The sequence below is a fragment of the Sebastes umbrosus genome, chromosome 7, assembly GCF_015220745.1.
Source record: "Sebastes umbrosus isolate fSebUmb1 chromosome 7, fSebUmb1.pri, whole genome shotgun sequence".
NCBI classification, from domain to species: Eukaryota; Metazoa; Chordata; class Actinopteri; order Perciformes; family Sebastidae; genus Sebastes; species Sebastes umbrosus.
This window is the reverse complement of record NC_051275.1, coordinates 30,097,795-30,125,568: the sequence shown is the minus strand read 5'-3', so window position 1 is coordinate 30,125,568 and position 27,774 is coordinate 30,097,795. Positions and strand designations below refer to the sequence as shown.

The following is a 27,774-nucleotide window of genomic DNA, read 5'->3' as shown; positions in this document are numbered from 1 at the left end:
CTTGTAAAATAGGGTAGGGTAGATGTAATAAATAAATATAAACAGAAGTGTTACACTAGAGGTATAAAATATAAAATAGATTAAATGTAAACAGAGGTAATTGCACTTGTAAAATAGGTAGGGTAGATGTAATAAATAAATATAAACAGAAGTGTTACACTAGAGGAGTAAAATAGGTAAAATAGATGTAATGTAAACAGAGGTAACTGCACTTGTAAAATAGGTAGGGTAGATGTAATAAATACAATGTAAACAAAGGTAGTTGCACTTGAGGTGTATATTGCATCAAAGGATAAATTGCACAGACAAATGTATTTCACATTCAGTGTATTAACAGCTACGCAGCTACGGCCACTGTGTGCACTGTGTGATTATTATTATTTTTTACTTTTCTTGTGTAACCCACCTAGTTTCGTTTTTCTGGTCTCTTCAGTGTTACATCAGCTAAACTCACTAGTAGTTGTGCCCTTCAAAATAAAAGCGCTATCACGTGAACAAGTAGTGGCTGGCTGGGGGGCGGGTCTACGTGACTCCTCTCAGCCAATCAGCGCCTCTGTTGTGTGGCTTCCCATTCGACGATAAACACTACGACCTGACCGCAGCAGGAGCTCTCAGATCAACGTGATCGAGGGCCGAGCCGTGTTGTCCCACTGTCGGGTGTTATTATTACTGCAACATCGGGATTATTCACCAACATTAGAGAGGCAACAGTATGATGAAGTATTAACAACAGGAGGAGACGCAAACCAACCGCTCTGACGTCGACCTCTAGCACCGGAAACACCGTTAGCTTTGGGCTGCTAACGCTCAGCTAGCTTAGTTAGCTGTTACAGACACCTCGTTTCTCTCCACGACAACTGACCTCCACCACAACACAGCAAAGCACAGGCGTGTCGGGTATCATCTGCTGTGCGAGGTTGGGGTCGTTATCCTCCCTGTAGCTTCACGCCTTCTCTCGAATATGATCCATAATGAGTCAAAGAGACACCTTGGTTCATCTGTTTGCTGGAGGGTGAGTCTGTTCTCATGCATGCATGCTAGGTAGCTAGGTGCCGTTGCTAACCAGTTATAGCTTCACATAATGGGGTTGTTTTTATTAATGTGTTTATAGTATTGGGGTTTAGTTAGTGGTATAATGTTAACTTGGAGATTGGTGTTTGCATCAGTGAGTCAGATGTCAGCTAGCTAATCCTGCAGGAGTTGGGTTCAATGTCACAAGTTGCAATGACATTTCAGTGCATGAATGAAAGGGGCTGGTGTGTGGAAGCATGTGAGTGTGTCCTCATACCAGGTATGACATTAAATACAAAGCTTAACATTAGTTTTGTGTAGTCTTCATTTCAAAAAGCATGTTTTTGGTGCTTTAGTGCATCAAAACAAACGTGGGCAGACTGCCAGTAAAGGTCACTCACAATAAAATGATGTATTTTGGTCAGATGTGAAGTCTGAAACTCTTCCAGAGAGGTCATGATTGCACAATTCCTGTTAGACTCACTGTGCATACATAAAAGTTTACAATGACATTTCAGTGCATGAATGAAAGGGGCTGGTTTCATACCAGGTATGACATTTAATACGCAATACAAAGCTTAACATTAGCTGTGTACACAGTCTAAATTTCAAGAAAGCCTGTTTTTGGTGCTATCTGTGTAACTTTAGTGCATCAAAACAAACGTGGGCAGACTGCCAGTAAAGGTCACTCACAATAAAATGATGTATTTTGGTCAGATCTGAAGTGTGAAACTCTTCCAGAGAGGTTATAATTGCACAAGACTCACTGTGCATACATCCTCAGGTTATAGGTTACGACAGAGCCATTGCAAAAAAAATATTTTGTACAATCATTCTGTCTTGCCTCCAGCAGAGTAGGACTGTGTATTATTGGTAATATGACAAAACACATCCCTTTACTTAATTTAAGACAGGTAATCTGAAACAAAATTCATGTGCCTCTGTGTCCTCCGGTGCTCCTAACGGCATCTGTACCAGGTATGACATTTAATACGAAATACAAAGCTTAACATTAGCTGTGTACAGTCTTCATTTCAAGAAACCTGCTTTCGGTGCTATCTGTGTAACGTTAGTGCAATCAAATCAAACGGGGGCAGACTGCCAGTAAAGGTCACTCAGAATAAAAGGATGGTCAGATCAAGTCTGAAACTCTTACAGAGAGGTTATGATTGCACATTTCCTGTTAGACTCACTTTGCATACAGTCTCAGAATATAGGATATGACAGAGCCATTGCCTCCAGCAGACTGTGTATAATTGGTAATATGATATATTGAATCATTACCCTTGTCTCATGATAGGAATCATAACGTCAGATTATTACCAATACACAGCCCTAGTCTGTCTGTCTGTTGGAGGCAAGAAAGCATGATTGTACAAAATGTGATTTTGCAATGGGTCTGTCAAAACACATCCTTTTATTATGAGTGACCTTTACTGGAAATCTGCCCACGTTTTGTTTTGATGCGCTAACATTATGGCCGATACACAGATAGCTTGTAACACCGGCGGTTTCTTGAAATGAAGACTCTACACAGATGTAGCTAATGTTAAGTGTAATATTTTGTATTGAATGTCACACCTGGTACGAAGACACACACGCTTCCACACACCAGCCATTTCATTCATGCATTGAAATGTCATTGTAACTTAGTTAGCTGACATCTGACTCACAAACATACGAACATGAATCTTCAGGTTAACATCATGCCACTAACCAAACCCCAAAACACCAGTACGGTCATGCCATTATGTGAAGCTATACTGGTTAGCAACGACAGTTAGCCCTGAACGTGGAGGTAGCTATCCTTACAATACTGTAAGCAAGGCAATATATTGCGATATTTGTTTTTTAATTTCATTTTAGGGAAGCTGTCACAGTATAAAGAACAAACCAGAAATACACCATTTTAGAATAGGCAAAAATAACACATTTTGCTGCATGCAAATAACTGCATGGTTTTTGCCACAAAACTGCATGTGATTATCATCAAGTGGGCATGTCTGTGAAGGGGAGACTCGTGGGTGCCCACAGAACTCATTTTCATTCACATATCTTGAGGTCAGAGGTTAAGGTACCCCCTTGAATTTAATGAGTTTGGGGCGTTATTTAGCATTCTTCTCCAACATGGTTGTTAGCAATGGATTCCTTAGGTTTGTTAGTTTCATAGGATGCCAGTAACTTCACTCTAACTTTAAAACTGCAACTACAACCTCCGAAAGATCGAATAGTGGCCGGGCCTGACGGCGAGCCGACAGGTTTTTAAGAGGTTAATTAAAATCGATGCATTGTTTTGGAGAATTGATACAGTATCGCACAACATAATATTGCAATATTTTCTTACACCGCTACAGCAGACTATCTGAGTTCAGGAATGAAGTTTACCATGATTTATTCCTTTGAGCACTTCTCTTACAAATGTTTAAAACAGCAGTGTCTTCCATGCTGTTATCTCCGAGCGTATTAGAGATGTTAAAATACAATTTTTTTCCTTCCTAAAACCGATTCCTATACCTGAACTTATACCGAGTACCTATCCAAAACCAGCGTGATTTAAAAAATATTGTTATTAAACAGCTGTGACAAACTACCTGGAATCACTTCGTCTTCGCTGCTCTAAATCAGTAGTTGCCAGTGGCAGCCATGATACATCCAGTGCGACGGCACAGTGAAGGCTACTGTTACTACTGTTTTGGAGCGGCGAAGAAGTTGATTTTTTTTCTGGGTTAATAAATTATGGTATCGAATCAATGCATAGACTGGCGTACTCGCCAATACCAATCCCAAATTTTGGGCAGTATCGGACACATTTCCGATACTAACTAAAATGAATTTGGATGAGTAATTCTAGCAAAATAAAGTATACATGTAGTGTTAAGTCCATGTACACACTTTTTGCATATCAAGCTATATATAAAGTTTGCATCTATGCATGCTATTCCTATGCCAATGTCCTGTTTTCTTTGTGGTTTGTGCTAAGGCTGCACAATTAACCAAATATTAATCACAATTTTGGCTTCCCACAATTCAACGAACGTGATCTACTCTGCGATATTGATGTTTAAAATGCTCCACTCATAGAAAACTCTGCTGCATATCAAATCAAGTGCTCCCTAATCTAACAACCAGTCACCAGCTGGCGTTCAAAATGTTTTGGCTTCACTTTTGGAGAGCTGTCATGCTGATGTATGTGTAGTACCCTGCAGCGACAGTGAAGAACTTTCCAGAGTAGAAGAGTAATATACTGTAGAACAGACGGGCAAAATGAAAATGCACTGAATTCAGGTGAAGAAGAACTTTATTTTAAGTCTTATTTTGATGGAAAGATTTGTTAATTAGCAGGAATAATTGTGATAAATAATCGTGATCGCAATATTGTTTAAAATAATCGTGCAGCCCCAGTTTGTACTGTATCTGCCTGACACCGCTCAGCCTACCTCTGCTAAAAACAGTGTTGACAGTCACAGGACTTTGTATTACTGCGTTGGTGCTGATTAAAAGTTAACCCTCACTAAAGATAACTGCTGTCGCTCTTTGCTTTTGATATCCTCCCGTCTGGCACTGCCCAGTACAGTCCTGTCAGGTTCACTTTATTTAATCCACGTCTACATATTGGGTTTTCTCTCGTCGGTCTACTTTACCTGAGCTTGTCATAAACTGATGCCCCAGACTGGATGTGGCACAATGTTTGTACAGGGTGACAAGTTAAACTTGTCTTCAGATATTTGTCTCATAGTTTTGTGGATGTATTGATGTGAAAACAATCATTTCAATGATTTGTTTTACAATTCACCATGTGGATTTTGATGAGAAATTAGAAACATAACATCTCTCCAAACATTTATTTTTCTATTAACCTGAATGTTTCTGATGGTAGGACCTACTCTCAAAAAGTATTTGCACTTGTTATGAGATTCCTATGCGATTCATTCTTATATGAAAATCTATATATCTGTGATTTTGGAACGTGGTGTGGCGCTGAACAGAAGCTTGTTGTTATTCCCCAAGAAACACAAAGCATTCCTGACCGGCTCTCCGCTCCCACATTTCTAGTCTACATGCCAGGGATCGTTAGGATTCCACCAAACACATCGTCGGCTAATTTATTTACGCAACAACTTTAACACTTTTCACACCTCCGACCATCCCGATGATGTTAAAGAAGGACACTCAGTTTCAGTGTTGTTCTGTCAGCTGAGACTTGTTTGCTATATCACCTCCACCTTCTCCATCTCTGTCTCTCTGCCAGATGTGGGGGCACGGTCGGAGCCATATTGACTTGTCCACTGGAAGTCGTGAAGACCCGTCTGCAGTCGTCCTCCATCACCCTCTATGTGTCTGAGGTTCAGCTCAGTACGGTCAACGGGGCCAGTGTGGCCCGCATGTCCCCGCCGGGCCCGCTGCACTGCCTCAAGTGAGTACTCAACATTTATCACTGTCAGACTGCCATGTAGTACATTATGTACACTATTACTCATATATCCAATGTACTTCGACACACACTCCTTTATTACCGTTTGCATACTGTTTTTGCAAATCTATTATTAATCCCTGATGATCCGCCTCAAATTTCTCGCCAAAAACTACATTTTTAAAAATTACACAAGTACACATCATAATAATGTTAGATTTTACCCTCACCCAATTCCCCTTTTTGATGAATAGAGCTCAATATAGCCTCCATACGTTAGCTGTTAGTTCAAGCAGTAAGCCGTTAGTTCAAGTGCTGCTGCCCGCTGGCTGCTAACAGCTAACTTTACTAGCTCTCCTCCTGCCAATTTCAATGCAGATTTGTTGTTCACGATGGAGCATTATCAGGGGATGTTCTGTCTTCTCTGTTACAAGGAGGTGGCGCTAGACTTGAACCCTGATCCTTGGTACAACGAGTACCGTCACATTTTTTAAATTTTGGCATCGCCTTGGTACTGAAGTATCGGTTCTCTTGACATCTTTAGAATGTAGTACATAGAGATTAATCACAATCATTCATTTATCCGCCCACTTCCTGCTGATGTGGATTCACTGGTTGGCAGGTAATGCTGGTAGAGGGACGAGGGGCTGGTTTGGGAGAGGGGGCTGCATCACAGCCAGAGGTTCTACAAGATTTTGCTCAATTTCACATGGCAGATTAGGCCAAACAGTTAGGCTTCGTACAGTCAGCTCACAGACAGACAGAGAGGAGAGGCTGCAACACCATGTTTATCAAGCCTCTAATGTCACTTGCTGGTTGCTTCAAATACAGAGAAGTGCTGACCGTAAAAAAAATAATTTAGAACAGGTGGGCTTCCCTACATTACACACAATGTTGCCTAAACCTACAACTCGGTAAACATTGATAGTTTACGATGATAATTTGAGTTTTAACGGCTCCTCCTCCCTGCTGTCTCAGAGACGATTGCCTGCAGAGAGCCATGGTTCCTTTCTCAGCAGGCACCATGTTGTGGTTGTTGTTGTTGTTGTTAGTGTTTGGTCTGGCCGACGTCCCCCTGGCAAGGCCAACCACTCCCTGAAACCCAACTCCTCACCCTTTGGGAGAACTACACACGCAGCGCACACACATCAGTCGCTTTATAGCCAAACAGGAAATTATATTACAAATCCAACTATTATTATTTCTTTGTCTTGTGAGATTTTCATACATTTTTGATTCCTCCAGACCTTCGTGTGTCTGTTATGACTGGCCGCCTTTTCCTATTTATTTTTTTTCCCTTGTACCTCTTTTATTTGGGTAGACTGCCAGTTGTGATGTTGAAGGAAATTAGATTCGCTCCATAAGGAAGAAAATGTCAGGTTGTCTTCTAAAGAGGTTGTGTCCTCACTGCTCTGAGCCTCTGGAAAGAAACAATTAGATGGCATCGCGCCACTTCTCACATCCACTGAACTATGTCTCATAGTATATGAAGTGCCAATCACTGTAACGGTAGAGACTTTGTTCTGTAGACTGGCAGTATCATCCGAACTAAGTACATTTGGCAGATGTTTCTGACTGCTGTTGAATAAAGTGCTGCAACCAAACCCTAGAAGGCCCACTGGCAATTTAAGGTTGTTTCATTTAGTGGCGTCTTCACCAGATTAAATACCTGGCAAGAAACAGAGGCAGCAGACATATCTTATGTAAGTATATTTCTCAAACTAAAATGTAGTAGTGTTATAACTTAAACATGCAGTTTGCAGCCACTACCAACAACCTTACATTGTTGACATGTTGCAGGCATTGGGTGTGGTCAGCAAGGCTGCATGCATGACAATTTAAAAATGTTTATTTGGCCAGCTTCTGCACACTGACGCCAACTAAGCCTAATGCCGCAGGTGTTAAGACAAGAAAGAGCACATCTGATTTATTTAAGCTGTACACAAACACCAATAATGAGTAAATGGAAATGAGTGTTTGGGCTGCAAACTGGTTAAACTGCATGACTTTTCCCTATTCCTTGGAAAGCTGTTGTTATGCAAGACTTTCTTATGCCACACCGCTTCACCCTAAGTGCTCAAGTTACACCCCACAATACAAAGGTTTGCTCCTGAAAGTGAAAGGACAGGAAAAGCCATGCTGTCTTTATAATCTAATAAATAAATAAAGGGATTATACCGTTGAATGAATGTCTTCATTGTTCATGGCAACTTCCACATTAAATTTGAAGATTAAATATTAAATTGAATGTGTCCTTGAAGTTTAACAAAATGTGTTGAATTCAGTTACTTCCTCATTATGAATTTGTAAAGTAGATTTTTCTGAAAAGTTTGAGACCTACATTGTTACCATCCACGTCTGCACTCTTCTTCTTCACTGCCTTTTATTGGCGCGTCGGTGTGTTTCTTGACATGTTGCCACCAACTGTTGTGGAGCAGTGTGAAACCACTGGCTAGAATGTGCATTGCATCATACACGCACGCGCGCACATTCATGAGAGCAAACAAAACGGTGATCCATACATCGCTTCATAGTGTTAATAGTTTAATACTTTAAATATCCACACCAATACTAAAAAGTATATTTTTAGCGGAGCAGAGTGGAGAGCTGCTTCTGAAACATGCTGCATCACAAGCATTGACTAGAGTGGTCGTGACACGTGGCACGGCTGCATCCGGTGTCAAACTATCGTCATAAATAGTTTCCCGGCGGTTCATTAAAATAAACCCTTTAAAAGAGAGAATTTGAATGTTACTGTTGATATCTTTGGAATTTTAATTGTAAATTCAGCTGTACATCAGACCAGCAGAAATTGGACAACACTGGTAAAAATAATGTGCATCCACCAGTAATAACCCTAAAGCATGCATGTTGTCTCAATGGTCATAAAGTCATAATGTACATGTATTTCTGTGTGTTTTGTATTCAGGTTGATATTAGAGAAAGAAGGACCTCGCTCTCTCTTCAGGGGTTTGGGGCCAAACTTGGTGGGAGTGGCACCTTCCAGGTAAGCGGTCTCCTCTCACCTCTTATTCTCATCTTCATCATCATATTCTAAGCGATGTCACCTCCTTTTAGTAAGACTTGAAAGACTATTAAGCTGTTAGTGTTGTCTTCAAGTAAAGAGATACTTAGTTAGTCACAGTACCTCTTTGACTAAGTGAATATTTGATGGAATTGTAAATCTGCCAAATTGTGTCCCCATCATCATTATCCCTCCTCAGATGAAACCCAGAAAGATTTCTTCTAGTGTTTAAAGGCAAGTTCAACAATTGAGTCGTCAATCGACAGAAAATTAATCAGCAATTTGTTCCATAATCGATTATTTCAAGCAAAAGGTCAAACATTCTCCACTTCCAGCAGCTGAAATGATTCAACATTCATCAGCGTGTTTAGTGCTTTTGTCAGCCTCAAGTGTGCTTTTATTTTAATTTGACTATATATACAGTGGAAACCGCTTATAGTGATCACAGTTACAGTGATCAACTGCTTATAGAGATCAAAAAGCTTGGGACACAATCATTCCCATACAAACGCTATTTAAATACTTCGCTTTATAGTAAGCAAGAAGTCCGCTTCAGTGTTACATGAAAACATATGGATACTAATTTAGTTTTTTGTTTTGGTTTTTCTTATCAGTTCCAAACATTTCCATGATTTCAACTGTTGTTATTCTATGGTTGCTGATTCAGTCACATATGATGTGCACACACATTAGCTCAGTACTATTTCTAGGCGAGTTGTGGACACATGGGCTGTTTTTCAGGGAGAGGTAGCCGTTAGGAACAGAGGTATTATGTCACCACCACAGGACTCCTTGAGGTTACTTGGTGACACAGAAGCATTAGGTGTACATGATCATTCCAGTCTCATTCATCTTCATGGCTTTCTCACCAGTTTTCTGCACTGAAACACGGCAACAACAGCGTTATGAAAACAGTACTAGGTAATAACATATAACAGTCGTGATCATTAATCACCCTCTGTGGTAATGATAGGAGCTAAGAGGGGGCTAATGACAGTGGGCAGCGGCTAATGCTGCAACAAGCAGGTGTCAGTGCTAAGAACATGTAGAGTGTTTTGTTAGCGTCTTTCATGAATGAACGCTGATGCGGTGGGCGGTGGAGGTGAAGGCAACACGGCCTCCTGAGCTGTGACGCAGATCTAAAGATGAATGCACACACAAACACTGTCTTCTAGTGTGACTGATGAGCTTTGAGCATCATTAACCGTCTGACTAAGCACACAAGTGATCGTACAAATGAGACTGCACATTGTTGCTGTTAGAAGGAGTAAAAAGTGTTGTGTTTAGACGTGAGCGTGATCGTTATGACCTTTTTTTAATTAGTGAAAACAAGATAATCAGTGCAAATAAATAGAGAGTTCTTATAGTGAATAGCCTCTTTGTGTAACTAGGCTGATTTGCTGAGACTGTTTGTTCTGCTCTCGGCTTTACACTTAATGAATTTTTAAAGCTCATTAAGCTGAACCTGACATGGGGACAGTTTAACGTGTTGTAATTAATAAGCTACATAGCAACCGGAGGCACAAAGTTGGCTGCTTTGGACTAGTTTTCTTTACACTAAAACACAGAAACATGGCATGTGTAACTTGTTTTTCCTCGGTGTAACACACCGTTTTGTCTTTTGCCTCCAACAGAGCAATCTACTTTGCCGCCTACTCCTACGCCAAAGAGAAACTGAACGGTGTGTTGGAACCCGACTCCACACAGGTACACATGGTGTCGGCTGGAATGGCAGGTAACTACATACAGTATGTGAGGTAACAGGTTAACATATACCGCCATGCGTGGCTTTTACCGTACCCGTGTGAACAATTCCTGCATGCATGTCGGAAATGCTGAGCAACAGGCCCCTCCGTGTGGACTCTTTGTGTTCAAAAACGAGCTTATCCTGTTTCCTTCACCTTTTATGAAGATGTATCGCTCACGCCGCAATCGTAAAGGGTAATTTTTCAACCTGGACCCTATTTTCCCACGTGTTTGTGTGTGAGACTAATAGGGACAACAATTTCTGAAATTAGTTCAGTATTAAAGGAGTAGCCGCTAAACGATAACGATCAATGTAGCGTAACGTTCACTATAAGTGCTTGTTTTTGACAGGCTCAGATTGCTGAGGCGTGTCTGACAACATTATGGAAATGACCCTACAGAGAAATAAAACATTTTTCTTACCTTTCTCTTGATCCGGTCTGTTTGTTGTTGTGTTCAAGTCCCGCTCAAGGAGAAGTCTCGTTGTGAAATCTGAATATCCGTACACTCAAATAAGTATGGGCGGCCATCAAATTCAAAGACCTCATCCACATTTTGATTATGATTCGGTTTTAATTGCACATAAAAAAGAACATTTAACAAAACAATGTCAGTTATAATAGAATATGCGAGGGAGGCCAAAAGGCTTCTCACGGGTCTCCCCCAGTTTTGATTAAAATAATCTAATAAAATAAACTTTACTAATTACAGTTTTGACTAAAAAGAATTAGTTTCAAAACCTGAAATCATGTAAACATTCAGCCATGACATTGAAAATCTTTTAGATAACACTAAGCTCCCAACACAGCAAACTCGCATTTCCACCATGGACATATCCACCGTTGTCTTCCAGCAAAAAGTCACCAGATTTCAGAATGAGACTTCTCCTTGAGCAAGACTCTTTCCATAATGTTGTCAGACATTTATAATAACAATCAGAGCCTGTCATGGCAAAAACAAGCACTTTTAGTGGACATCAATGACGGTGCCAGCTTGCCCCAATTGCACCATATTGCAGCCAGTGAGCAGCTGTCATCTGCAACGCTCTCCCTCAATATTGGACCAATTTCAGAAACTGTTGTCCCTTTTAGACACAAAACATGGGAAAATAGGTTTAAAATGACCAAAGTTATCCTTTAAAATGGCTTAATTAAAAACATAAAATGTTAAAAAGCCAGATTTAAATACAGTTTCCTTATTCTCTGACGCTCTGTATGTCAGGGAAAGGTTGTCTACTCTTGTGTCACTCTGATCCAGCTGGGAATCCCGAACCATTACAATGTGGGTCAGTCAGCTACAGCATGTGTGTATTAGTGTGTGTGTATATATATATATATATATATATATATATATATATATATATATATATATATATATATATATATATGGGTGAATGTGACAGGTTCACGTTGGTGCCACTTTTAGCGCACCGTGACTCAGACTTTTCAACAACCCGGTCAAGGTCATCTTCGTCAGTACATCTCTCTCCAGTGGCAATCCACGTATTCTGCAGACGTGACTGAGCCGAGCTGACAGGTGATGAGGAGTCGACAGCGCGGCGATTATTCTCGTCTGTGCAATGATGCATGATACCTACAGCCGAGGTTAGAGCTGGCTTCTGCCATGACTAACAATGGATGTCCGCTTGGTAGAAAGATGAACCCAAGCTGAAACAGGGAAGTGTTATTAGAGATTTATTATTCTCATAACTCTAAATGACCAATTTGCATAATCCAATAATGTGAAAATACTCCCATTACAAGTAAGGCTGGATTCACACCAAATCGGGCGTTATGGTGATAAAGCGTGGGGTGGGAGTGTCACTTAATGGCCCATTAACACCAAGCGACTGCATGACGATTAACGTCTTTTGTACCCTCGTGACTGGGTTGTACAGCTCTGGATTGCCGGTGACCGCATCATGACGTCAGGTTGCGTTTTCTCCAAAAGTTGATTCTGTTTCAACTTTTTGCCGCAGACCGCTGCATTTTTTCCGGCATCCCCTTCGCACTACCCTAAATCAAATGAATGGGAGGACTGATTTGGTGTGAATGCAGCCTGAAAGTTACCTTGCACGGCAGCTGGATTGTCTCAATGTCACCAGATTATGTGAGAATCGCGGGATCACATATCACATGAAAATCCATCTTGTCAGGCTGCAAGTCATGCGTTTGTGTCCGGACCAATCAGCGTCCTGTGAGGCGTAACTGGCAGCTACGGCCGTGGTTTAAGGTGTGTGTGATGCGACACGGAGAGGCGAGGATTTTAAACAACAATTGCGGCTCCTGAAGAGGTTAGCGTAGCTGCAATAGCATCAGTTATATCCGAACTGGAGAGTATTTCTACATTGAAAGAAAAGCAAAGAACGGCACTGAAGGCTTTCCTCTTCTCCCGACTGGCTTCGGTAAGAGTTTGATTGACAGACGGTTCAGCCAATCACCTGCCAGGTTTTTGTTGAAAGTGCCCTTTTCCAATCACGTTTCCAATGACGGCTTCTCAGATGGTTCTGTGTAAACAAACCATCTGGCAGGTCAGCTTAGCCTAAAAGTCCTGCATTCAAAATCCTACTTAAAGTTACTGTGAGGAATTTTTAACTGGTTATGAAACAGTGTCAGCAGTCGGCGGTCTGGCGCCGCGCCCAGCAGCAGCTGCTCCTCCTCCGGCCAGGAGCAGAGCTTCGCCTCGCTGCTCCGCCGGTCGCCGCTGGGAGCGAACACCGACACCAGGACTGAGCGGGTCAAACTGTCAGACGCTGCTGCAGTAAAATAAGAGGTTTTCTAAAGGGACTCTGGTGCTTGGAAACACTACCAAATTTGTCCACAGGGACCGCCAAAATCAACCCAAAATGAAAGTTCGTCGTAGTAACTTTAAGTAAAACTACAGAAGCATTATCAGTAAAATGCACATAAAGTATCAAAAGTAAAAGTGCTCATTCTGCAGAAAAATGTCCGCTGACAAATGATTTATACATGACATTAGCTCGAGGTGGAGCTAGATTTAACTACTTTATATACAGTTAGCTAGTTTAATCCGGTGGGTCCCAACCCACTGTAGGGGTCAGGCCCCTCCAAAAGGTCACAAGAAAAGTCTGAGGGGTTGTGAGATGATTAATGAGAGAAGGAAAAAAAACTGTTTTTTGACTTTTCTCTAATCTTTATAATGGATCATTTGAACAGTTATTTAAATGAATCATTGGGAGAATTGTATGGATAAATCTCTCTATGTTGTTCGATGTGTGAAACCTGATGCAGAGCTACAACTACACACCGATTTTATAGAACAGGTCATAAATCAAAATGTCTGGCTGGGAACCACTGGTTTAATCTTTAACTGTGTTGGATTTTAGTGTACCATGTGTTTTTATTGTAAAATCTTAATCTGATAGATTAACCAGTAACTACAGCTGTCAAATAAATGTATAAAAAGTCAAAAGTACAACATTTGAACTCTCTCAAGCCTCAAAACTCGGTGTTGAGTTTTATGTGGAGGGATTTTTTCCATGAGGTTTTGAATACGCTGTGTTAAATCCAGTGGGATAACGGTGGAATGGGAAGTAGAATGGCTGCATGCCGATCATTTTTGCCACACACTGGCCTGTGTCTGTTTCAGGCTCTAACTCTACCGTAGCGTAGTGTACCGTCTAGCTGCATCTGTGAAAGGTTACTTGGGTCTGTGTGAGTTCTCATCACAGATATGTGCTTCTTTTTATATGTGGTTCTTCGTTTTCTCTCTCATTTCTGTCCTCTACTTTCCTAACATCTAGCTCATTGGATAAGAAGCAGTTTTTTTTACAGCTCTTTGCACAACATTGCATTTTTATGGCATTCAGTTGCTCCCCTGCTACCACAGGATCGTCTATAGAGAGGCTAGCTTCTGTTCACATTTCATTTTGTTAAACATTTACATTGTTTTATCTTTACCAACCAGCATAAAGAACATTATATCTGACTCAGAGTGTTGGTTTTGGAGTGACAGTTTATTGTACCACTGACGGATTGACAATATTATTTTGAACTAAATGTAATCCGTTTTTTTCCTCCACAGGTTTTACAGCCATCACAGCAACCAATCCAATATGGCTCATAAAGACCCGTCTGCAGCTGGATGCGAGGTAAATACCACACCAGGGTGTGAGCTTTACAAAGTTCAGTTCCCAAGAGAGGGACTAACAGTTGTTATTAGCTCTTTGATATGTTTTTCATTACTGCAAATGCTCCTCATGACCACACAGGAACAAACTCTCATTTTCTAACTTTAAAACCTCCCCTCCAGTGTATTTTCGGCATTTATCTGATATTTCATATTTATTTGAGTCAGAATTCTTCTTTTATATTTAAAAAAAAAACAGCTGTACAAAAACATTTAGCTTGCATCCGAAATTCCATACTTCCATACTTTAACGTTGCTGTTTTTCCTGTGTTAAGTAATTTTGTCCCTCGGGGCTTACTGTACTCTGCTGTACATCCGAGTCCCAAAGGACAAGATGACCAAACACAAAAATAGAAATCTGATAACACTAACCCTAATGTCTGTTATGTACATTTAGACTGCACATAACTCAGATCGTTACCACTCGTATAGGTCATGCTGCTGTTATCTTTTCCTAGAAGATCACGGCTTTTCATGCACACTTGTTTTAAACGTAAACATTTACATTGAGCTGGAGCAGAAACTGGTTCTTCAGGTGCTATGATGTAATCTAGACGTCTGTACATTAGGTTACGTGACTTAACATTCATCTGCATTGTTGTTATCGTGTTAAGTTGTTACTATCTACGTGGGAATTTTCAAATGGGCAAAGTTAGTCCTTTTACTTGTGAAAAATGTATATATTTCTATTTTTTCCTCAGGAATCGAGGCGAGCGAAGGATGAATGCGTTTGAGTGCGTGCGGCGGGTGTATCAGACGGACGGCCTGCGAGGCTTCTACAGGGGCATGTCGGCATCCTACGCCGGCATCTCAGAGACTGTGATCCACTTTGTGATCTATGAAAACATCAAACGGCGCCTCATGGAGGCCAAAGCACCGCAGAACATGGACGAGGAAGAGGAGACGTCCAAAAATGCTTCAGACTTTATTGGGATGATGCTCGCTGCTGCAACCTCCAAGACCTGTGCCACCACTATCGCTTATCCTCATGGTGAGAGTTTGTGCTCAGCTGTTAGCTGATATAACGCAGCTACTGAGAAGTGAAGTCAATGCTGAAGTGCCTTAAACTTGCATTCTTTCTCATATCCAGCAGGGGGCGACTCCTCTGGTTGCAAAAAGAAGTCTGATTGTATAGAAGTCTATGAGAAAATGAGCCTACTTCTCACTTGATTTATTACCTCAGTAAACATTGTAAACATGAGTTTATGGTCTCAATCACTAGTTTCAAGTCTTCTTCAATACAGCATGATGTTCATTTAGTAAATTATGGTCCCATTTAGAGTCAGATAGACCATAAAGCAGGGGATGTTTTAGGGCGGGGCTACCTTGTGATTGACAGGTCGCTACCACGGCGTTGTCCAGTCTGGGAGTTGTCTGTGTTTTCGTTGCAGACCTTTAACCCTTTCACAGTGTGTTTTCAGTTCATGAAAGTTAATTAGAACCTTTGTCGTCGCCTGAAAATTATTATTCAGCGTTCGGTTGTACTTAGCTCCACCCTCTCGTGCCACTTCTGGTTGCAAAAACCAAGATGGTGTCGGCTTGAGGCTTCAAAACTCTAGTCCACAAACCAGTGGGTGACGTTACAGTGACTACGTCCACTTCTTATAGACAGTCTATGGCTGATATCAACTGATTTGTCGCTTCTTTTCCTTTTTAACCTTTCCCTTTCTTGTTTATTTTGCAGAAGTGATCCGCACCAGGCTACGCGAGGAGGGCACCAAGTATAAGTCCTTCTTCCAGACTCTAACAACAGTGCCCAAAGAGGAGGGCTACCGCGCCCTCTACCGCGGCCTCACCACCCACCTGGTACGACAGATCCCCAACACCGCCATCATGATGTGCACCTACGAGCTGGTGGTCTACCTCCTGAACCGTTAACGTCTTCCCTCACCCACGTAGACAGTATATGTAACCCTGTCCCTGTTCGGAGAATGAGAGCCAACTGCACACCAGCCAGCACAACAGCCCGCTCGCCAGAAGAGGACAGAGACGACACCGTGACCTTTTGTCTCAGTGACGCGAGCGGTTGTTAAAAATAAGTTGGGAGTTTTGTTTTATAACCAGAGGGTCTGGCACAGGGAGGAGACGTTCCTCACATTGGTTTGGGGATCTATGTTTAGTAGTGGCATTGAAATGGTTGCCCTATTTTATTTTAATTCTCCCTTCGGTTATATGCGTTGCTTCTGGGAGCTCAGATTCAGAGCGCTGAAGAACGAGTTACAGTATATTCTGCCTCTAACAGTACTAATAATGAAAGAGAAGGACAGTAATTCCCATCCTTACTACCTAGTGGATATAAGACCCCCTCCAGCAGCTGGCTTTGCCGTCATGCTGATGATCAGTTTTTAAAATATTTTATTAGTATCATGCAGTATTCCCTGCATCCGTCAGTCAGAGTACCACCAGAGGACCAGAATACAACGATGCCAGACTCGGTGATGAGTATCTGACGGGGAGCTCTCAAGTTAGCGAAGAAGTGCTTGAGGCTTGTTGAGGTAGAATAAACGGAGGGGAAAGGTGGATGGGAGACGTGCCTTGTGTGAAAATGTGATGTAGACTGAGATGCACAATGGCTGTTATGATGTGTTCGCACCAAGAGCGAAGCAAACCTTTTTGCGCGGCGCAGTTAAATACAAAGTCAATGCAAAGAGGCGAATAGACGCAAATTAGCGCCAGGTGACGCGAATGATGCGACGCGAACACGCGTCATTAGCAGGAGTTCAAATATTGCAACTCGAGCGAGAACTTCGCCTGAAGCCTATCAACGTTGAGATGCTCCTCCTGTCGTCCTGACGTTATTGAATCAGAAATGGAGGAAAAAAATATTGTAACTGTCTGTGGACACCCAGAGCTACGATATTACATCATATTTGTACAGAGACCGGGCGAAAGTCTGTGTATAAATGTATGCGTATAAACCACAGACAGAAATTGATGGTGCAGCTGTAAAGCCCGGCACTGATTGATCCGAACTCCATTCAGAAAACAAGCATTTTAAAGTTGTTTGCTTGTTGTCTTGCGGACAGACTTGACGAAGCATGAATTCAGACTTTTTACAAATCGGCATCATTATTTTGTTATTTCGGCATCATTTTGATCCATTTATTGCAATTAAATCACAGCACAGTCTGTTTATTTTGGGTTCATAGCACAGTAGCAACGTGTGGCTTGTTAGATACAGTCAGTGCAATGTCACTGTATGTGAATACAGCTCGCCACCGGGTGACGTTATGAACCCAGACACGGCGGCGTTTTAATTTCTGACATATCTGGGACTTCCACAACCTGTACAAAGCAGCAACAGTGGCTATTTCTATCATGGTTGATGGAGGAAATGGCGGAAAGAAAGGTTGTTGCTATCTATGGAGACAAGACGCTCCAACTGAAGCAAGGCAAAATTTCGCTTGGCTCTTGGTGTGAACACAGCTAAAGAGGAGATGGAGCTCTGGTTGACCCGTCACAATAAAGGTCATAGAGATGTAGAGTCGTACACTGGTATTGTGTGATTACAGATGCCCCTTAGTTAACCTTTTACACATCGTAAACGTAGACATACTCAGCATCCCAAATACTGGTCGCGAACTCCTCACAATGCAAGAATTGACATGCATTTACAGCTCGTTACACTAAATACCTTCACGGTTGATATCTGCTTGACATCGACCTCTGAACCTGTTTGTGTTTGTGTTAACCGCGTGTGGAAGAAGACTAATCACTAAGGCTAGATGGAGGGTAAAAAGTCCCCAAACTAAACCAGAATATAATCACCGTTCTAACAAGAGGAATAACTTCACTAAAGGCAAGGGAGTAAGACACTGACCATGTTGTTAAATTAAAAATAAATATGATTAACAAATAGAAAGCGATATAAAATTCCTACCTAACGTGATTGTGTTGCATTTTTCTGCTCAGAAATGGCATTTGGAGGAGAGATTAACCTGTTAGTTGTTACCTTACAGCACTTTTTCAATGTCTCTCTCTAGAATACTCATCTCACATTGTTTGTTTTCCCTCAGTTGGAGAATCCAGGCTAGTTTTACAGGCGAGGACAATCCTCTTGAGTTTAACTTGTTAAACTTGTTGTACAGTTTAAACAGTGTGTGAGGAGGAAGTGGCCAGGAATATGCTCTTCATAAGCGCACATTAATTCAATGCAGACCAGTATGAAAAAAAACAGTTCGGTAACTATTTTGTTGATACCCTCTCCCTTATTCAGTTGTTGTTTGATGAACTGCATTACAGTTTAAAACATGAAACAGCTCGTTTGTTTGTCAGTGTTTTATGTATCGTTGTCATGGAAAGGAAAGGTACCTACTCTCTGCTTTTTTTTTCTGCATTTTTTTTATCTTTCAAACTACAACAGACAGAAACAGTGTTTTGCTGTCGCCTCCTTTATCCAATTAACCACAGTAGTAACTGTCCTTCTGTAATCACATGACACAAGAACCTAGCCTGTTGATGACTGTGTGCGTTTTCACTGCAAACTTAAAGCTCAGCCCACAATGCTAACACACCTGATCGTCTCACTTCTAACAGCATGAGCTGTTTGCTTTAACTCACGTTGATAACCTGTCCAAACACTTCACTGCTTAACAGGTCAGAGTGTGCAGCTCCTGTGGAACAGAAAGCTGGTTTTGGCCAAACATGCAGCTTAACTAAAGAGAGGTGAAGTCCCACCCCTTCCGGTGGACCACCATGGGACCTTATTTCGGAAAAAATATGAATGGTAGTCAACAGCGAGAGACAAATATTGTTTTGATCCTGTTCAATTTGCGCCATGAATCACATATTCTGTATGATGTTTGTCAATTTAAAAAATAATATTGCAAGTCAAGAAAGTCCCAGTTTGTGGTAGTATCATTTAGTTTTGTGTGAACTACATCCCTCGTCTTGCACAATATACGTCACCAACACTAGCTAGCTAACTTAAGAATATATTCCACGCATAAATATAATGTTATCTCACCTGATGTGTTTTATCCAGCGTCACTTTTTATCTGTAGGGAAGCGACAGAACGAGCGAAACCCATTGCTGGTGTTAGTTCATCCCAGTACGAAACACACAGGCATCGTAGCTTCAGCGAGAGAGACGTCATTTTTTGGTGTGTCGTCTTTCTAATTACGTATTTTCACCATCTTATACTTCAAGTTTTACAACAAACTGCGACTTCTTGATTTGTAAAATAATCTTTTAAATTGACAAACATCATATGTGTGATTCACGGCGCAATTAAAACAAGATAAAAAAAATATTTGTCTCGCCGTTGACTACCGTTCATATTTACTCTGAAATAAGGTCCCATGGTGGTCCACCGGAAGGCCTCTCTATAGAGACAGGTAGCAACGCGACACACTCTGAAAACCATGCCCACCAGAGGGGAAAACAATTAGTCACAATATGCAACCAATGACTGAAACGCTAACAAAACGCCTGTAGCTGGCTAAAACATGTCAGATTTAGCATGTCAAAAGATTATATTAGCACCCTGCCGTCGGGGTGACGTTGAAAACTAAAATGATAGTTAGCTGATAGCGAGCTAATGTTAGCAAGTTACTGTTAGTTTGCTAAGGCACTTGCAAACATATTCCTGCATAGCTTACTGATGTCTCCACATTCCACAAGATTCACAAGTTGCAAACTGTCACAAAGCTTTAGCTTAAAGGAGCAGTGTGTCACATTTCGGGGGATCTATTGGTAGTATGTTTTCTTTAGTGTATAATCACCTGATGATAAGAATCGTGTTTTCGTTAGCTTAGAATGAGACGTTCATATCGACATAGGGAACCATGTTTCTAAAGTAGCCCAGAACGGACAAACCAAATACTGTTAACTTTTCCTGCTTGGACCGGAGTCGATAGAGTAGCTCGCTCCCGTCACCGCCGCTCACTTCCCACATACACACACAAAAAAAAATGTATTTCTTAGTTCTTCACACAATACAAAGTCAATGGATAGCAATGAAATGTTTTCCCCTCCGGTGTGGGCAGGACTTAAATGCGCTCTGTCTCTACGCTCGCTTTCTCATGAGGCCCCATCGTATTTCAGCGTGCAGTGTATGCTTTCCTCCACTGAAATGTATTGACACATTTCAGTTTTACTGCACACATGAAGGATGCGGTAGATAAACCTCATTGTGCGAATCTTCTCAGAGATGTATTAAGGCTTACACACAGTAGTAGCATCAACACACACTGTTGGTGTAGTGAGACGGGAGTCCATGGAGCGCTGCTAGTAGTGATTGGTGCTGGTCTTCCATGGGCTTTAAAACAGGACGGATAGACAGTCTATGCAGGTAGTGTGAGTTCATTGTATCTGATTTCTTTAAAGGAACAGTGTGTAACATTTTGGTGGATCTATCAGCAGAAATGGAATATAATATTCATAACTATGTTTTCATTAGTGTATAATCACCTGAAACTAAGAATCGTTGTGTTCTTGTTAGCTTAGAATGAGCCCTTCATATCTACATAGGGAGCGGGTCCTCTTCACTGAGTCCACCATGTTTCTACAGTAGCCCGGAACGGACAAACCAAACTCTGGATCTAGAGAGAGCCTTTCATGTTTTTCTGTTACCTGAAGGTAGTTCTCCAACATGCTTGTGAAACTGTGGTAACGTGAGCCGCAGAGTGTAAAACCGTGGTACCACCATCCGCTGTCTGACTTCCATTGCTCCTAAAGTAGTGTTATTATGGTGAGGATCTGAGCAAGGCGAACAGCGTTAACGCGGTTTTGCACTCAGCAGCTCACGTTACTGCAGTCTTGGAAAGGGAGGAGTGAGCGGAGGGGTACTCAGTTGGTTGCAACCTGCAACCACACCACTAGATGCCGCCAAATCCTACACACTGTACCTTTAACTGTGTGGTTAAATGCCTCTTGTTCACTTGTATCGGTGTCTGTCATATGATGCATTATTCCCTGCATCCCACGGTTCTTCTTTTTGCACCCACATGTTTGCATCGTGTGCCAGTAAATGTGAGTATGTGTTTGGCGTGTGCTTGCTGAAATGACAATCCTATGTCATTCGGTCGTGTCTTGTGTGTGTGAGAGAGACAATAGGAGTATGTATGCACTCAGAAGAATAGCTGCAAAACAGTGTTGTTTTTATCTTTTTAAATAAATCGTTGCCTTTTCCTGACGCCCTTTTGTTTTTTTCCATGTCGTCATCGATATGAGCCCGCTGTGAGTGTGGCTCAGCCTATGCATTCTCTCATACCTGTTTTTGTAAAACAATAAGCCAATAAAATGGAAAGAGTGCAAGCATATTGATGTGTCAGGATCTCTTACTGAGAACATAAGACTGTTACTTATCGTTGTCTGATATCAGTTTTTCATAGTTTGGCACAATCGTCTGAAATTGATAACTTGTTTTCTCACATTCTTTGCATTTCTTGTTGCTTTCACACAGACGCCCACCCTCCAGTTCCTCCCCCTCAGGTTAACACTATTATCTCTGTCAGCACTTTCACCGTGTTTTCTACTGTTAGCACCATTAGCTGAGAGCCGTTGAGAGGATATAGAAATGCTCCCAATCCCATATTTAGCCCCTTTTAAAAGGTGTTAAAAGTTGATAAGTCAATATAGTGACAATTAAAGCTGGGGTAGCCATTATATTTTTGGTGTCAGTGAGTAAAGTTCCATAATAACCTTTTAGCATATTGCAATTCAAGTGGTAGTCCAGGGTAGGCAGTTCTCTGGAGAAGGCAAAAAACACCAGAATTTGAAAATACAGCCCTCATCCTGCAGCTCAACTCTCTGCATATTTGCACGCTTCATACAATAACCTGTACATTTGAACTGTTTATGTTTACAACTGTGAATTAGTCTATAGTATGTGTCAAGATTTTGATAAAAAAGGAGAATTGTCAATCAATGCATGCATGTATTTACACGGCTGCATAAAGTGACAAGTTTCTGTAATGATCTTGTTTATGATCCACAAATAACTTTTTCTGTTCCCATTCCGTTTTTTTTTTTTACTCCTTTATTTTTAGATCAGTTCGTTACTGCTGAAAGCTTTGCTCAGCGTGCAGTGTTCAGTCAGGATTCAGGTATTATATATTTAGTACACTGGAACCTTTTGAATTGGATTCAGCCTTGGTTGGCATGGAAACCATCAGCTCATCTGTCAAACATCTCTGACCTACGTCAAGGTGTCCATTAATCTGCCGGAGTTAATTAAACGTCATTCACACATTAACGGTAAGAAAAAAACAAGCTGTCTTCCGCTGTTTCATTTCTATGATGGTCTATAGTTTAGAGCAGTTTATCATCAAGAAAACTTAAATCCAGACAAACAAACTGTTTGTTAGAGCTTGACTGGCAGATAGTGAACTCAGGAACCAACGTTGGTTATTCATCTTACACTATAATACTTATTTTGGCGGTGACATTGAAAATTGAGAAAAATCTGTTGAAATTGTCGTTTGCATGACATGAGTTTATTCAGTCAGCTGGAGACGACATTAGTCTGTCAGTCTCAATGAGAAATTATATAAAGAAACACAATATTAGTCTTCTGTTATACTGACATAGTTCCTTACACATGTGACGGCCTTCCTTGGCATCGGCAATGATACGGGTGTATGAAGTCAGATCAGTGTCAGTATTAATGTCTGCACACAGAAAGATTCACAAATGTATTTTGTGATTTATATATAATAAATGACTCCACAAAAATATTTTTCAATGCAAAATACATTTAAAAACAAAAATCCACATATAAAAAATAAGGTTCACAGATATACTTCTGATGCACACACAAATAGTTCTTGTTTTAAATACATGTAAGAATGTATAATAATGTGATCAAAAACATATTTGGTTGTTGTTACATTTATATAAAAACTGTTGAACCTGCATTTACACACTGCTTGTCATGTGTGAACTTCATTGCATTGTGTGTATATTTTTAAGACTCCCCTGACGTCGCCCGATCCACAAATGCAGTTTTTTCAACAGGGAATTATAACTATTTTAGTGTGCATTAAAAAGAGTGAGGTCATTTACATATTAATTCTGTGTGCATTCATTAATATTGAGACTGATCTGACTCCATACAGGTGTACAGTATGATGTGTTGGTGGCAGTGATGCTTGATGACATTCATTGATTTGCCACCAGGTGTCAGTGTCGGCCTGTTTAGCTCCAGTTTATGACATTCTTCTAGCACACAATCAGCTCAATTGAGCAGAAAGTGAAAGATGACAGCCTGCTGCTGCCTCATTCCTCCAGCCAAAAGATGGGAGACTGAAAAAAGACCCACCACCGAATGTTTTAACTGCAGCTCACACACAGTTGTGACATGAAATGGTGCAGACAGCTACATGTTTCCCACTAAAACAGAATTGTAAAAGAAAGAAAGAATGAGTGACAGAGAGATGCCAGATGAATGATGGCATGGCCTCAGCTGAAAAAACACACTTACCTAATTCACAGCTCATTTCCTGGCCTGAACAACAGCATCACATTAGCTCCAGCAGCCGGACCAGCCTGAGTCAGACACTGCTCGTATTTATTTTGTCAGACTGAAAGGGAGGTGTGTATGTGTTCCCAAAACATGCTCCACAGCCTGCCAGCAACGCCACTGTTCTCGGAATAATACAAAGTGCCACGGGGTGTTGGTTGGTTGGTTGGGCCTCACTTTTAAATTGAGCATCGGGGACACACTGTGAAGACCTGATGGAGCCGGTAGAGTGTTATGACTGGCACCTTGTTTACCTCTGAACTGGAGTGGAAGGGAGAGGAGGGCAGAGAAAGAGACAGAAAAATGCTGTTTTTCCCTTTCCTCTGACAGGCTGTTGGCTCGGAGTTGTGGTGTTTTCTGTTGTCTGGCTTAATCCTGGAAGAAAAAGGGAATCTGGGCACTAATCTGTATTTGGGTTATGTGTAAAGATTAAAGTAGTTTTTTTCAGTCTTTACATATACATCAGGCTTTTCATCTCCTTGCTTTTGGCCCCCTTTCTGTAGCCTATTGCTTTGGCACACACTTTCCAATTTCCACTTCCACTGAAGTGATTTCTGAGGTTCTGCAGAGGGAGGCGGTATGCGTCTGTTCTTAAAGGGGCACTCCCACTGTTTAGCATTGCACTTTCATTGGGACACACAGGAGACGGATTAAAAGAGCGGTCAAAACTGACGCGGCAGAGGCCGAGATATCCGGACTTTTAGTCCCTGTATGGGTCAAGCCCGAAAAACACTGGGTGCTACATTTCCCATAATGCACCGTAGTAGCATCTTTCTTTAGAACCTCCCAGCCCGGTAAATCACCACATCTTTCAGAGTTCACGCCCAAGTTCATAACACAGGCCTTTTGTTAGAAAATGTTTGAATTTGAGGTCTCAATCCAAATCCCTCTTATTTATTTATACTTTAAAGACACTATGAAATAGATATAAATACATTTTCCAAGTTTTAATCCTCATCTTCAACCACATAAATATATCCAATAAAAACGTGATTTGGGCAACCCGTTCTCACTCCCAACTCGTCAAGTACTGCCGCTTGGTCACTGCCCCTTGGCATCTGATACCGACACATCCTTTAACGTCTGCACTGGGCTTTCAGCTAACTCCAATACAAACCCATCTGCGTCATTATTAAAGAACCTGAGCAACTGATGTAGTATAAAGAGCGAGAAAGTCCGACGGGCAGGAGGTGAGGTCAGACGGGTCAAACAAACACATGACTTTCACCCAGGAGACCACTGTTTGTGTCCTGTGTGAAACCAAGTCAGCGTTGACTTATTTTACCTCAGTTTTGTTGCATAACTTCCGTACAATGTCAGTTACGTAACAAACATAGTAATTCTACGTAAGAAACATACTTATTTTAACCACAAAGTATTTTTGTTTCCTAAACCTAACCAAGCAGCGTAAGTAAACCTAAAAACTAAGTAAATCTAAGTTAAGACACTATGCATGTAGGCTAATGTTCCTGACACCAAACAAGACTTTAGAGGGGTACCTACCTAGAGTGTCATAGTTTGAAGTGCGGGGCCACTGACTAGGCTGTCGTGTCACAAGTTGAGAAACATTCGTGAGCTGGTTGAGGTTAGTCATTGACTTTGAATGGTTAAGGTTAGGATAATTCATCAGGTAGCAAGTCATGCAAGAGTTTTTGAAACGATTTCGCAACTTGTGGGTTATCTTCTATATACGACTTGACCATGCAGCGTTATTTAATGAGTTGGGAGTGAGTATGTGTTGGATTTGGGCCAAACAGCTTGCTCTTTCCATCAAATAAAACCACAATTTAATTAACACATTAGCTGGTGGACACTGTGACCACAGGTTACAATGAAGGGATATTTCTAAATGCTAAAAGCTACTGTATCAGCAGCTCAAGTGGAGAAGAGACACAAAGTCAGTGAACTGACTGTTGTATAATATCAGTTATACAACAACATCTATTTAATAATTTGCTAACATTAGCCTCCATAAGTCCTGGGTCACATACGCTAAATTTGTGCTTAACATCAATGCTTTTATGTGGAATTAAAAATGGTTCTTTGTCCATATGTATCATTTATCTCTTACAATGGGATCTTCTAGTTATGGTTTATTAAAACCACAAACTTAAACAAAGAACTCTTTGAAAGTTCATCCATTATCTGTGTGAGATCTCTATCCTTCCACACCCTTGGACACTCTGTATGTCCACATTGTCTCATTCTAACCCCGACCAGTAATTCCAGGCTCTCTGTTTCCTGCAGGTGAGTCACTGGCTGGCTGAACACATGAACTTCAGACCGAACCAGAGCAGTCTGTGCAGCGCATGGCTGTCTGTCTGCTGCAGCTGTAGCCCAGGGTGAAACAGTCGGTAACTTGGATTCATGAGCAGCTCGACTCCAGAGTCAGACAAACAATCCTCGCTCATTTTGCTTCAGATATCTGCCGCGGCCCACACTGTCAAAGTGGAAAACAACAACCACAGCATATGGCAGACGTGCACACCACACGGTACGCATGGATTAAAATGAAGATGCATTCGATCTGCCTCCTTCTTGTTCTGTTTCTTCTCCAAGTACTTATTTAACATGGTTGTTAGTGCCTTTTTACATCGTAGTTGTGATATCAGGGAATTGGAGAAAAGAACTACAGTGTCAAGTGTCAAAAGACCGCTGGCGACACGGCTGCAACACCACCAATACTGGCAGTTAAATCCAACAACAACACTACAATCCATTCAGCTGATTTAGAAGGAGATACTTCGTTTGTATCGACCTCCCATTGTAAACTGTAAACTGCCACAACGAAACACAACAAAAAGGTTTCAGGCGAACCATGAACACTCACAAGTAAGAATAACAGGAGGAGTTTTCCTGTTCTTCCAGTCCTGTCCATATTGCATGAATGAATCATACAGGAGTGCTTTGGGTTTGTTAACGTCTGCATGCAGACAGTGATAATGCTAACATATTGATCTTAAGCGTACAGCTGAAGTTGATGACATTGTCGTTAGTCTTCAAGGTACGTGATCATGAAATTGGAGGTGAAATTTTGACCTGATGATGGCGCTAGATGAAAAGTTAAGGGATCATTATTATGATTCATCCTGATGGGAACACAAACTTTTGTACCAAATTTCATGACAATCCCTCTGATAGTTCTTGAGGCATTTCACTCAAAACCAAAAATTCAACCTCATGGTGGCGCTCGAGGAAAATGTGTCAGCCATTCATTGTATGGGAACCACAAATGTTTATCCAACATTGTGCCAATCCACCATGGTATGGATAACACCTTGACCTGCTGGTGGTGCTAGAGAAAAAGTCAGTGGAAAAGTCATGACGGAGATGGGTTTGCCCTTTCAAGGCAAGGTATGAACATTAATTTGAGTTCTACCTTGAACACAGGAACTAAAGCACCCAATTGAACCAACGCGTTCCCTCATATGGACTGATGTTCCCAGCTATCATACCATAACCAACATAGGGGCTCGGTTGAAAACTTTTCTCGTATGATGTGAAAATAGCTCACCGAAATGTGTTTCTGAAAACATTTGAGGCGAGAAATAAGCGGTGTAGTTGCTGAATCTGTCCTCTTTTTAGATTGACAACGGTTAGTTTAAAGTTTTTCGTAAGTTTCCAGAGGCGGCAAGTTGCACTGGACGCCCATGATTTGCATAAAGTAGCCTAGACCTCAATTTTATGCAAGTGAGGAGTGGCCAATGTGATGGTCCGTCTCTCGAAACGCAGTGTTGTGCTACCAGAATGCATTGCATGGCTGCTTATATAGACAATGAATGGGAAGCGTGGATTGACGGATCCTGTGGACACATTGTTGGAGGCTCTGCTCTTTCAACGTGCCCCCTCATCCCATGGGCCCCAGTGCTACTGCATTGTCTATATTTACTAGGGCTGTCAAAGTTAATGCGATAATAAATTTGTTTTAATGCCACTAAATTCTTTAACGCAACTTGCGATTTTTAGGT

The 27,774-nt window shown here is 41.3% G+C and overlaps 1 protein-coding gene across 1 annotated transcript; it reads left to right on the top strand.

Annotated features, from left to right (window-relative positions):
* Window positions 1-536: 536 nt before the first annotated feature.
* LOC119491706 (solute carrier family 25 member 36-A-like) lies at window positions 537-18,604 on the top strand. Its single transcript, XM_037775905.1, has 7 exons — window positions 537-1,012; window positions 5,261-5,425; window positions 8,352-8,429; window positions 10,082-10,182; window positions 14,238-14,304; window positions 15,044-15,333; window positions 16,027-18,604. The coding sequence occupies exons 1-7, from the start codon at window positions 972-974 to the stop codon at window positions 16,218-16,220; spliced, it is 936 nt and encodes a 311-aa protein (XP_037631833.1). The 5' UTR covers window positions 537-971; the 3' UTR covers window positions 16,221-18,604.
* Window positions 18,605-27,774: the final 9,170 nt, after the last annotated feature.

Excerpts from the sequence above, each read along its gene's own strand:
- LOC119491706 (XM_037775905.1), top strand. The coding sequence starts at position 972 with ATGAGTCAAAGAGACACCTTGGTTCATCTGTTTGCTGGAGG. Across the intron at positions 8,430-10,081 it reads GTGGGAGTGGCACCTTCCAG|AGCAATCTACTTTGCCGCCT; the intron begins GTAAGCGGTCTC and ends TGCCTCCAACAG. Across the intron at positions 10,183-14,237 it reads GGTGTCGGCTGGAATGGCAG|GTTTTACAGCCATCACAGCA; the intron begins GTAACTACATAC and ends TTTCCTCCACAG.